The sequence below is a fragment of the Cyprinus carpio genome, chromosome A5 (assembly GCF_018340385.1).
Source record: "Cyprinus carpio isolate SPL01 chromosome A5, ASM1834038v1, whole genome shotgun sequence".
NCBI classification, from domain to species: Eukaryota; Metazoa; Chordata; class Actinopteri; order Cypriniformes; family Cyprinidae; genus Cyprinus; species Cyprinus carpio.
Window position 1 is genome coordinate 18,508,460 of NC_056576.1, and position 13,493 is coordinate 18,521,952.

Sequence of the window (13,493 nt, forward strand, 5' to 3'; positions counted from 1 at the left end):
TATTTATTCACTTTCTTTAATGACAAATCATTAGGATTAAGCCTTTTTACTTCATCATAAATGCTCGGGATACTTGCATACAGAAAAATCATGTACACAAACATGATCATTATCTTTTATTCCCTCTCCTTTTCTATTATATTCTCTAGAAGAACCCTACTTCAACTGTGCATCTTATTTCATGAGTGACTTGGGATTGAAATAAGTTCATGTGAATGGGCTGGAGAAGAAGGGCCGATCTGTGACCAGTTAGAAAGGCACAGAAAGAGAGGCTACAGCAGATACATAGTGGAAATGAGAACAGCGAAGCACAGAATACAAGCAAAGGGGTTTCTTGGACACATTTCTTTCCCATCTAGTAGAATGCTGATTGCAACTCTACAGTGCTTGTGTGGTCCTCTGGCTCAGTAGCACTGGATCAGTGGGAGTGTACTGAAATAAGAATATGAACAGGTCATGTATTTTTTTAACACATACTGCAAATCATGTTTCTTAGAGACTTATACAATATACAAAATAACCAAACATTTAAAGTAGTATTTAAGTGAGTGTCTTTATAGTTTCTCACCAACAGTGCTAAGGTTTCTCAGGCAAAAGGATTTCCACTAAAGGGGTCTCCAAAAGCATCTGCAAGGGCAGCAGTCTGAGTGGCTGGAGTGCTCTGTGGTAGAAAACGGGCAACAAAATTCATTCAGAAAAATTCTAAAGGTCAACAAATTTGCAATCCCAAAACACAGTATAAACAGGCAAACACAGTTTTACACATAAAACTGTCTTTTCAACACTATAAGCTTTTGGAATTCAAAAACTATGTAAATGTACATACTGTATTCATGGGCGGTGCTCCAAAAGGGTTGGTTCCAAAAGTGTCATCAAAAAGGTTTGAGCCTGCTGTGGGTGTTGGGTTTGAGGGTGCAGGGGCTGGATTAGGATTAAAGGCAGCATCCAAAAGCCCTGTGGCTGGGGCCAGGGTCGGGATCAGACCTGCTCCCTGAGGTACAGGGACTGGAGGAGGGGACTGCTGAGGAGCAAGTTTGGAGGTCCCTGGACAAGACAAAGAACTGCAATTATCAAACCATCAAAATTCCTGTGCCCCATCACTTAAATCATAAGTTACAGCTGTTAATTAAGTGTATACCATTTGAGTTAACTGAGATTTGGTTTATGTCAAAGTCATCATGATCTGCCACCTCCTGAGCCAAGCCAACCTTGCTAGAAAAGTACTGGTCAAATGAGCCATTGGTGCTCTGACCAGTTCCTTGTTCTACTTTCTGGGGCTTAACCATCTGGAAATTTTTGAACATATCTTTTCCGCTTGACTTCTCCTTCTCCCCTAGGGGGTCCAAAGCTGTAAAGGCACTTTTGACCACTGGAGGATCTTCTTTCACTGGAGGACGGGGTGGAGGTCGAGGAGGAACCACTGCAATCTGCTGCATACCCATCACTGAATTAGGAGGCATCATGGGAGCAAATTGGTTTGGTTGGAAAGGGCTGGCCACAGGACCAGAGGTGGGCCAGGCCCCACCAGGTGCTGCAGTTCCTGGTTGACCCCAGGCTTGAATGACAGCTGGTGGACCAAAAGGAGAAGCTCCTTGCTGCCCCCATGCAGGTGCAGGCAGTCCTCCAAAGGCAGATGGTTGAGAAAAAAGATTTGGTTGTCCTGGAACCGTTACTTGAGGAACACCTCCTTGAGGAGGAAACATTGTGGGAGTCTGACTCCATAGAGATGGAGCGGTCCCAGGAGTTTGAGTGACAGATGTGGGGCCCAGAGACAATGACCCTACAGAACACAATTACATGAATTACAAACAACATCAAAAAATAAAATCATGTTCACAATGTTTGAAATGACATGCAATAATGTTCCACTGAAACTGGGTTGTCAATCAACCCAAAGGGTGCTAAGAGAGGAAATTCAGGAAAAAAATGGTGATCTTACCATTTCACATGCGCATTGTTAATTTAAATTAATTGATAACATTTACTGAAATTAAATAGTTTTTATTCTGCTTTTAGAAATCATGAAATTTACTTACAATATAAAAGCAGATTATTTAGTTTTAAAAACACTGTCTTCATAACATAAAATATAATTTATTCACATAGTTTCCTCACAAAGTAGAAATGGGTCTTTATACAGGAAAAAAAGTACATTTAGATAAAGGTTTTCAATAGAGAGAGAGAGAAAGAGAGAGAGAGAGAGAGATCAGCCACTTCAGTTTCATAAGTGTACCAAAAGCATGCATTATACCAAGAGCATTGACGGTGGAGGATGGTGTGGTGTTGAAAAGGTCTGCTGGAATGGATGAGGTCTGATTTGAGGGCTGAGACTCTTTCTGGGCTGGTGGAGCAAAAAGTTCAGCTCCAAACAGGTCATTTCCAGGTGACTGTGGGGGCACGATTTGTTTAAAATCATTATAGTACTATGCTCCAAAGCAAAATTAGTATTACAGTGCCAAACAAGAAACAGCATACATTTCAAAAATTAAGATATAAGGTACTAATGTTGTCACTAAGAAAAAGACCAATTTTAAATCACCAAATTTTTGTCATGGGAAAACAAATCTGTATGTTAAGGATTAGCACACTTCCAGAATGAACATTTTGTCATCATTTACTCACCCTCCACTTGTTGCAAGCCTGTATGAGTTACTTTTTCTACTATAGAAGTCAGTGTTGCTCATCAACTGTTCGAATACCAACATTTTTTCAGAATATCTTCATTTGTGTTCAACAGAAGAAAGAAACTCATACAGGTTTGGAACAAGAGGAGAGTGAGTCAATGATTTTTCAAAACTGTCATTCTGGAAGTGAACTAATCCGTTAAGTCTGATATACAGGTAGACACTTGGTTGAACTTATACTTACCCTGCACATTTAAACTGAGGCACAAGGAAACAAACAAAATATACTGACAATCTGAAGTCTGATTTTCTATTAACTGCTTCTCTGAGTAGAGCTCATGAAATGTCAATGGCATGCAAAGTGAAGTCACAGTATTGCTTTCAGTGACTGTCATGACATTGTTGTTTACATCCATAATTTAATTATGTTAAAACAAGTTGGAAAAGAACCTTTTAGTATTGATGCATAAAGCTACTACTGTTAAGTAGTGAATAAGGACCACAGTCAGTTAGCATAAAACTTGGTAGCATTCTTAATGTGCAAAAAGTATATTATCAGTTAAGACACTGACAATACAAAGACAACAATGCCACGTCCCTCAACACAAGATAATAATGTGGCAGTTTCCATCCAATATTTCCAATGTGCAAAAAAAAAAAAATCTCCTTTAAACACCAAACACCTCCCTGAAAACCATAAATCCAACTATCAGTGATCTATAAGACAAACTACAAGGACTGTTTCTTATAATAATTAAACCATCCATGCATATAGGAAAGTGTGAACAGTAAAAACGTATTCTGTATTTTAAATCTTTTTAAATAAAGTTGCTGCCGTTTATGCCAAACAACACAGTCCTTCTAGTCTCTCTCAGCATTTGGATGTGCAGTAAAACAGACTGAGAACTCAGAAGTTTCTCTTGTCGAATGTTCACCTTCTCTCTCCTCCGCATGCATCCAGACTTTGAGCTTTGAGGTGGGGGGCAAAGGACTATCAAGCCTCCATTTTGAACAGAAGTTGGCAGGATGGTTTGAAACAATTCCACTGATTTACTCGATCCATTACATAAGAGAGGTGTTTGGAGGACAGGAGGACCTGACTTGTATGACATATTTAAGCTTGGTGGGTTGGTCATTGAGGTTCTCAAAAAAGGATTCTGGCTAAAGGGGGAAGTGATTTCATCATTCAGATTGCTTAAAGGAAGCTGGTTTACTTTGCTTTCATGTGACAACTGGGCATTGAACAGTCCATTAAACTGCTGACTGTTTGAAGAGTCTTCACTCAGGCTTTGCTGCAGATCTGGCCCACTCAAGAGGAAACTAGAAAGATCCGACTCGCTATTGGAAGAAAACATGGAATCTGACTGATCATTCAAGGGAGAAAAGGGATCAGAACTAAGAGTTGGGAAAAGATCTGATATGGATGAAACAGGTTTTTTATCTGGTGTATTGGAGAGAGTGGATGGGTATGAGATGAAAGGATTTCCTTGATTGTCATCAATCACAAAAGCAAAGTCAAGGAGCAGAACACTGTCAGGCTGGTTTTAAAAGGAAAAAAGATGAGATGAGATTAGATGTAGATTCTGTGACAAATACTGAAAGAAAATAGTAGGATAGTTAGAAAATGATTTCTGTGACTATAAATCATATAGCATTAATGACATGAACATTTCCATAGGAAGGGTCTCAAACACCAGTAATAGGATGTAATTGAAGAGTTCTCTCCAGATTTTCTTGGGGTTGGGTGCCATCTACTGGCCAATGGGACTTTCCCCAAAAGCATTACTGATAGTGAGGAAATATTTTCTTTGGTCATAAAAAGGAGCCAATCCTAATGCTTGAGACCCTTAAAAGAGAAATAAGGGCTGATAGATGCGTTTGGTAAGTTGGTAAGTGTTAATGAAAGATACTGGCAAAGCATTCAGTATGTTAGGAACTCAAAAAAACAAACAAAAAAAACAACATGCAACAAATCTAGTCCCATATATCAAGTCAAACATTGCTCATTCTAACTCTGGGGATATTTTTAAAATAAATATTTGATAAACCGCTGAAACCACATCAACAGAAGATCCATTGCAAAAATGTGTACTTTAGGGTCATTACCGTCGGAGAGTGAATGTCAGGTGGAGTGGACATATCACCAAACAGGTCCATCTGTTCTACAGTCTGAGGATAACACACAAAACATCCTCTAGGTTATTTTCTGAGGATTTGAGTTGAACTGTTCAATATTATAATTTTATATGAAGTTGCAAGCACGTACTTTTACAGCATTTTCTTTACCATCCAAGGTGAGTAAAGCATCACCACCATTCTGATGACAGAACATCAAGACAAACAAATTAAGGATTACATCAAAATAATTGACTGAAATATCACCCAAAATATTTATACCCACCTCAATCACAGTGCCATTTCCTTCACCCTGCAAAGAAGTAAAGGTTTCAGTCAAAAAAATGCATCCATAAAAACGTTTAGTTAAATATGTTTATGAAAACTGTTTTTCTACATAATTTATTTGAGAGGCATTCAATGTCTGTGAGCTGCTTGAACAAATCTAAATGACTTGAGTACTCAAAATAGCTTAGCTTACCAACAAATAGCCTACAATCTACTTGCATGAAATGTATAGCACCAAATTCATTATTCAATTTCAGACAACATTTACTTAAAACATACTATAATCTAAACAGAATTTCTTTTGTTATTAAGTAATAAAAATATATGCATCACCTTCTGTGCAGCCTCCTGCTCTTTCTTCTTCAAATTCAGTATCAGCTGAAACAGATCTTTCAAATCAATGACCAGAGGCTCAGCCTGTAGGAGAGAGGAGTTAATGCATTCTCCGTTTACACTTTGGAGTACATACCATTCCATTCACATTTACAACTGTAATCATTTTCAGCTGTGTGCAATGTTTGCTAGTGGCACCAAATAGAACGGCAAAAGAATGACAATCTTGCAATGTCTTCTTTTGTTCATTCAAACAGTCAGTTCCACCCCAAACCCACACCATACATTAACAGGTATTTATTTAACTGCACTTGAACATACATTATCCTGCTGTGCCCAGATGTGTTATCTATCATAAGATTTTGTGTCTGATGAAGAATCTCTGACCTGCTGAGCTGTCTTAACAGCAAAAAACTGGTGCTGTCCCTCTGCTCCGCAAACATATCCAAACGCCCGGTTATCAGTGACATCACGAGCAATGAATGAGATCTTATTCACCACATGTTCATGCGTAACCACCTTTGAGACAGATTTTCAATACAGAATTTGATGATAAATGAAGCAGCCAGTTCTCAACTTACAGAAGTATCCACAAAACTACTCACCCCAGTTTTCTCATCAACAATTTTGATTCCCGTTAGAGAGATGTTCACCCATATTCTTTGCTTGTGCTTGCCTTGAGATCGAGCAGCTATTGCCATGCCCTGTATACAAACAAGAACTGAGCACTTTATAATAATATCTGTACCAATAACTGAATAAAATAATAATAATAATAATAATAATAACAATAATCTTCATCATCATCACCACCATCACTTCGCCCCATATCTCCCCATATAAAAAAAAAAAAAAAACACAGAAATGAAGGAAACCATCTTGGATCTGCACCTTTAGTTTCATCATGGAATCCTGACACATTTTATCCCCTCTGGGTTCTGGGACATCATCTACACCAATGAGCTTGGCTTTATATCTCACTCCATCACCCTGAAACCTGGCCAGCAGGAACTCATCTGTCCTCTCTGGGACTGTAGAGGAAGAAACAAGCCTCATTATTTAAATTTATTTAAAACAAACAAGTAAATAAACCAACAAAAACTTTTACATGTTTGCTGTAGGTAACATCAACCCTATTTAAAAATATATTAAAAGAAGAAGAGGCCAGACTGTACTTTTTCTCCTTTCCCTCCAGAATGAAGTTCTGGTGACGGGTGCGGTGGGTGTTGTGGCAGATGCTGGTTCAGTGGTTGTTGCTGGTTCTGCTGGGACCACAGTAACGGGCTCTGCATCAGGCGGCTGTGACATGGTGGTTGCTTCGTTACAGGAGAATGAAAGCAAAAGATGGGACAAATCCCAGCCGAGAGGCAAAAGAAACTAGTGGACACAGACAGGTAGGATATTCAGCAAGCACACATTCTCAGCACTGAGCCTGGATGGAAAGAGAGAGAAAAAAAAGAATATAATAAACAAGAAGCTGATAGATGAGAGAGGTGAAACTTGACTAGTGTCTCTCTTATTCATGACATTCAGTTACATAAACAAGCATTTACTTATAAGCTTATAATCAGTTTATCCGATCCATCTGTCTATCTACAAGTACAAAGAAGTCAATTGTTCAAATTCACATCATTCGTTACATACACATCAAGACACGTAAAACTCTACAGACTATTGTAACTTGGCCCATAGATTCTGTTAGTGACAGAACGGCAGAGGAAAGAAAGAGAGGAAATAATGTCAGCAGAAAAAAAAGAAGAAAAAAAAAACACTTCCTGCTTAGTAGGCAAAACAAAAGTGCCAAATAAGTTTTCCATTCCTGAAATACAGGATTTATAGGAAAATTACATTCTTTACAAGGTTGCAAAGAAATAATCACTCTTTTCATTTTAATTTCTAATCTCCACATTTTAATTCCCCAATTCCAATCAATCAATAAAAATCAATCAATCAATCTAAATTTATAAGCTTTAGAAGAAGAAAAAAAACAGTAATCAATGTGGACTAATTTCAAAGATCAAGGGAAAGGCTGTTCATCTCAACCAAACGATTCACAGTCACATAAGTTCCCCCAACAGATGGATAAACTCAATCAGTTAAATTAAAACAGTGTCTTATTCAATGAAGGAAAGATAATTTGGCAAAGATAAAATATAAATGGTCTGAAAGACATACCTTGAGCAGCCAATAGTGTTTAGCAGTGTATTTCTCAGCAGAAAGTGGAAAGAGACAGCAAGAAAGCAAAGGTGGGCAGATCAAAGGTTGAGCAATTAAAACCTGTTAATCCTTTTCCAGCAGCTCATCAGCCCTAAAAACACATTTCCAATCCCATGATTCTCATGATTGCCCAAATGCTCTCCTTTCAGCACTTGTCTTTGGGCAGAATTACTTTTCCCAGTTTGAATTTGAGAAGAAAATCTGATTTGCTCAGATTATCTATTCCTTATCTGACATGAATCTGCTGTGACCACTATTTAGACCCAAGCTTATGAGTTTACATAATCGTAATGCAGCAGGAACCAAAAGCAGAGACAAGACAATGACAAAATAGATCTGAAACAGTTTTATAATTAACTCTAAGTTCTATTGTCATACAGGACCATGAGCAGCATTTGCATTATCTTTTTGCACAAGAAAAAAATAAGACAGCATAAATACACATTTATATAAACTAAAAAAAAATAAAAAAACAAACTTGGCAAATAATTCAAGAGAGATATAAATGGTATAAATTTTATGAACTCTCAACTGCTAGAAGAGTAACATTTTATGGCACTCAGCAGCTGACAGACAGAGATATGAATAGTTTATCAGTTGAGTTTTAATTATCAAGAGCTGAAAACAGTGGCAGAATTGCTATAAGGCAGTTCTCATTACTGCTCAGTGTTGAGGGTCATACGATGTGAAATGGCCTGTAATGTGGCAACCATAAAACAAGAATGATAAATGAAGATTCTTGTGCAAGACACATAATCATGAGTTTTTCTGCTTTACAAGCACCCAAGAAAATCTGCATCCTGTCTCATACAAGCACACAATAAAATGGTGATAAAAATTCACATAATCATAAAAACTTTTTTGCTGTGAAATGCCAATATAAAAGTTACTTTTAAACATGGGTTATGAGGGGCATTATATTCATACACAGACAAACACAGCAAGAAATCTTATGACTATCTACACATTAACCCAGATAAGGTAAACCAGGTGAGACAAGATGGAAGAGCACACAAGCTCAGAAGATGATGGGACACTGCACTGCTGAATTCTAACTCAAAATTCTTAGAATTTAGAACCAAGACCATACAAATCCCCTGAATGTTTTGAAAACACTTCAACAGATCCAGATGTCTGAGATTGGGATCTTCCGTTTAAAACTGAACACCTTTCAGTGCAGTAACATAATGGGCTTGTTTATACTCATATGTGGACTTGTCTCATAGCCCTGGCTGTTCAGTAACTTAATGAACCCAAAAGTCACAACAGTTAAGATTCATTAAAACAGAGGATTCAGCAACAGTTGAGGGTGTTCATAAACAGAGGCACAATTCCACATCAGCAGTATTACAAACATGGAAGTTACACATTAGCCATGCACAAAATACATTACTAGTAGCTGATTAGCATGGAATAAGAAAACAAACACAATAAAACATAAGTACACTTTAGTATAAAATGACACCTAAGACAACTGATTTTTCACTGGTTTTGACATTCTACTTTTTTACCACTTGATGCTGAAATTTATGGTAGACCAACTTTGTAGTCTACTTTTGTTTTCAAATAATTGAATAATAATTGAAGTTTACATAGTATGTTTCTAAAATTTAGCACATAACTGCGTAGCCTATTCGTATTTAAAAAAAAAAGAAAACACACTTGTTAAAATTGTTTTAGTCTCTCTTAATGAGTAGTTTAAAGGCTGTATTACTCCCGTGAAGTGATTAAAATTGCTAAATAAGACAAGAAAAAAATGCGTTCATAGTCATTTGATTTAATTTCTCACGCTTCAGCGTTTCTTTACTTTTGTTACCCTTCATCACTTTTCCTTGACATCAAGTCAAATACCAACACCTGCCACACTGACAGGTAAGACAACTAAATACATAAATATAAATATAAATATAAATATATATATATATATATATATATATATATATATATATATATATATATATATATATATATATATATAACACCACAGGTATTAAAAAACACCACAGGTAACACGAGGATGAATGAACCACGGAATCCGTCACTTACCGCAATTGTGCATTCTTGAGCTCCACACCCGAAACGCTGATAAGAAACTCCGAATGATGCAGATGAGCGCCGTGGACAGTTTGATCGAGTGAAACCTCCAAACAGGCGGTCCTCAGCCTCCCCAAACTGCTCCCGCTACCGAGCGCCAAACTGACGGAGACTCGAGCGCCTCCCACAGGTACCGCGCACCTTAACACGACCTTTATAACATCTCCTGCGCCTATGCAAATAGCCTACTAGTGATTGATCAACCTTGAATTGAAGATCACAAATTATTTTAGCAAAAAGCTCAACTTGATAATATTGCTTAAATATATTATGGACATATTTTTTTATATGGCAATTTCTCCTGAAAGATTTGTTAAAATTAGCAGGGGCGTTGCCATCTTTTCAGAAGTGAGGGGAACACTACATTTATTCCTATATTTTCCTAATGGAAATTTATTTTCATTTTTATCCCAGAATAAGGCAGAACATATATTTTATAGTTTCTATATACTACTGTAATAAATTCTATGACAGGTGGCACTGCATTATTATATAGGCTAATTTGTTTATTTAGAGACATACACTGCAGGAGAGTGTTTAGCGCTCCATAATGTTCACATCGCCTTATTTTGGATAGGCTACGAATAACATGGCAGGCCGTGCACGGACTATCTTTTCTCTTTCAATTTGAAAACTCTTTAAATATTCTACTCCCATGAAAATAATAGTTCACATAGGCTACATTTACATACTATGCAATGTGCAGATTTCCTTTTCATTAAACCCTAGAACATTCTTAAAGCCAGAAAAGAAATTCAGCTCTCTGTTCATCCTTCCTTCCTCACAACCCTTCCTCTGCTGACACTGCTGACATATAAGAGAAGGAATGGGTAAAGAAAATGCTTGCATAACAAAAGATGGAGAAAGGTAATTATAGAAATAAAACTACACAAACATATCTTAAAATATGTCAGTGCCATGGTATTTGATTTTATAGTTTCTTTTTCTAAGGCATGTTTAAAAGCTTCTTATGTCCTAATTGAGCTATATGGCCTAATCCTGGCTTAATCTAAGCCCTGTCTGTGAAACCAGGCCATATATTTTACAGGCTATTTGCATATGAAGTTCATGTATTTATGTTTTGACCATATAAAGTCTTAATCTAAAATGATCATTCTGATTATTCATAATAATAATAATAATAATAATAATAATAATAATAATAATAATAATAATAATAATAATGCATTTAATGTTTTAGAGCTTTTTCAGGGTTCCTTAAAAGATGCTTAAAGTCCAGGACTGAATAATATGGTTACAAAAAAAAAAAAGAATATTGTAATTCCAGATTAGCTGACAAAGTATTACTGTCTCTATCTATAAGTTTTACTGTAGTTTTGAGGCTCCAGATACAGCCAACATAGTACAAGTCTACTTTAGTGCCCCAAAAACAGGAAAAGAGGAGAGGAGTGCAGTTCATGCCTCTCCACCTTCCTGAGCGAGCTGAGGGGAAATGTCTGAAACATTAAAAAGTGGTGTTCTCAGCACATAGCTGTAGTGTACAGAACAGGATTCATGGACCTCCACTTTGCCTGACCAACATTGCCCTTTGACCCTGCACAAAGACCCTTCATCGGAGCTGTATTGTTTTGTGACATGGTTGAGTTTGATGAGTAAAGAAGTGCAGATTGCTGAAACTCTTACTGTAGTGTTGTTGAATATGACTGATTTGTACTTTATTACAGAGAATGCTAAAAGCATTTTAAAACAAGAATAATTTAATAAGAAAATATAGATTATAAGGTAAAAGCAGGCAAAAACAGCTTGAAATATGTTAGTCAGATAGTTTAACATTAGACAGTTATGGAAAAAGCCATTGCATCACATGATTTAGGATATCTGGGAAAGCACAAAGATTCACACAAACCTTTGGAGACACACACACACACATTTCCAAACCTCCTGTTAACTCTAAAAAGCTTGCCATTAATTATTAACATCAATGCTTAAATACAAGCGTACAAATTCCCACACAGAAAGGACCGCTTCACCATGAAGGGTTTAGCTGCTTTATATGTAACAATATGCATTCTTTATCACGTTAATGGAAAAAGCATAATGGACCATGTATGTATGCACAAATCCACAAAAAATCGGAATGCATGCTATACTGTTAGATTTGGAAAATGTTTCTTTTTTTGTGACAAACCAAAGTCAAGCACTAGAATGGAGTTGGAATCATAAGTGATTATTAAGCGGATCATTATTTATCTTTCTTAAAGGCAAGGGTCAAGACAAGAGGTGCGGAAATGAATGATCCTTGATCAATCAACTGCAAAATGAGCGCCTGGTCCCACTGGACATCCTGCGACCCGTGCACTAATATGATGGTACTCTGTCCCTCTCTCTATTTCAACACCTCTCTTGTCATCTGTCTCACACTCGTGAATGCCTTTCAAATTGTCATGTGAAGTTCTTCTGACTTAAAAATAATGCATCAAGTCACACACAATTAGTCAAAGATGAATAAATGTAAGCATTCACCTGTGTCTGTGTAACACAGCATCGAGGTATTGAGGTCTTTGGGCAGTTTAAAGATAGGTCTGAAGATATTTGAAGGCTGGAGTAATGGATGCTGAAAATTCACTTTGCTCTAAGGTATTGAGGTCTTTGGGCAGTTTAAAGGCTCTAAGTGCCTAAAAAGATCATCAAAGAATTCTGGGGAAAAAATGTATGACCGTTTCCACAAACATATTAAGCAGCACAGTTGTTTTCAATATTGAAAATTATAAGAAATGTTTTTTGAACATCAAATCAGCATATTAGAAGCATTTCTGAAGGATTGTGCAACACTGAAGAATGGAGTAATAGCTGCTGAGGAATATCATCAAACAGCTGTCAGAAATCACAATAACCAAGGTAAGTAAGATTCAGGTTTATTAGTTTATTCCTTGTTCTCTTTTGAGGAGCTATTTAGGAGCTATTTTTTTTGTTTTTTCTTTTTTGTTTTTATATCTCATATTTTTGATCATGATGAGCCATTTGCCTATAACAGGTTGGGTTTTTTATTTAATTGTAAAATGTAAAAAAAGTATTTTGCTCATATAGGGTCCGAGTATACATAACAAAGACTGCCTTCTTAGTCTACTTCTATTACAAGCACATGTTTTCTGACTGCCTTCTTAGTCTACTTCTAATACAGAAGTTCATTTGTAATGGTAATACTTCTATTACAAGCTTATTTTTTGTTTAAGGCAGGGAACATGCTTTACCAAGAATGGAAAGTGTGGTGGAGAATACAAACTTGTTTATATAACGAATGAGGATGTCCTCAGTCTAAAAAGTTAAAAAATCAAATTATTCCCCCCCCCCCTTTTTTTATTTTATTTATAAAATATGGAAACAAAGATGTGATTCAATGACAAGGCATTAATGAGAAGCATAGCACTTTATTTTTTTCACCCTGAAAGTCTCATTAAAAGATGACCTTGACTTTATTTGATGGTTCAACTTTATCTGATCGCAGAGGTCACAGACTCCACACTCAAGAAATGTTTAGAGGTTGGACTTAGGCAACTTCCAACTTTCTGAAACAGCAAAAGCAGAAGGACAAATTCAACCAAAAAATGACTGTGGTACTCTAACAGACAAACCCACAGGTGTGTATGTGTATATGTTTGTTTTAATAGTTTTAAAATAAAATGAAAGTTATGGGGTCCAGTGTTGGCCCCCTACTGACTATTATTGTATGAATAAAAACACTTACTACTACTTTTACTATGTGTTAAAGAAAGTATTATACTTAAGTGTGAGTAAATGAAGACAGAATTTTAATTTTTAATCAGACACAAGCCTTCTGATAATAATAATAATAATAATAAT

At 36.5% G+C, this 13,493-nt stretch overlaps 1 protein-coding gene across 3 annotated transcripts; it reads right to left on the reverse strand.

Annotated features, from left to right (window-relative positions):
- Nucleotides 1–2: 2 nt before the first annotated feature.
- On the reverse strand, nt 3–9,813 carry LOC109074063 (disabled homolog 2-like). 3 transcript variants are annotated; one of them, XM_042756289.1, is made up of 15 exons: nt 9,624–9,813; nt 6,536–6,792; nt 6,252–6,391; nt 5,966–6,064; nt 5,748–5,879; nt 5,361–5,444; nt 5,026–5,052; nt 4,891–4,941; nt 4,731–4,793; nt 3,560–4,162; nt 2,252–2,387; nt 1,139–1,780; nt 827–1,044; nt 569–661; nt 3–432 (listed from the first exon to the last, which is right to left on the reverse strand). In XM_042756289.1, the coding sequence occupies exons 2-14, from the start codon at nt 6,666–6,668 to the stop codon at nt 587–589; spliced, it is 2,403 nt and encodes an 800-aa protein (XP_042612223.1). In that variant the 5' UTR covers nt 6,669–6,792; nt 9,624–9,813; the 3' UTR covers nt 3–432; nt 569–586. The 3 variants fall into 3 exon arrangements, with proteins under 3 accessions (XP_042612223.1, XP_042612224.1, XP_042612225.1); XM_042756290.1 differs by lacking the exon at nt 9,624–9,813 and adding an exon at nt 7,536–7,666; XM_042756291.1 differs by lacking the exon at nt 3,560–4,162.
- Nucleotides 9,814–13,493: the final 3,680 nt, after the last annotated feature.

Excerpts from the sequence above, each read along its gene's own strand:
- LOC109074063 (XM_042756289.1), bottom strand. The coding sequence starts at position 6,668 with ATGTCACAGCCGCCTGATGCAGAGCCCGTTACTGTGGTCCCAGCAGAA. Across the intron at positions 5,445-5,747 it reads CTGTTAAGACAGCTCAGCAG|GCTGAGCCTCTGGTCATTGA; the intron begins GTCAGAGATTCT and ends TCTCTCCTACAG. Across the intron at positions 1,045-1,138 it reads AATCTCAGTTAACTCAAATG|GGACCTCCAAACTTGCTCCT; the intron begins GTATACACTTAA and ends TGTCTTGTCCAG.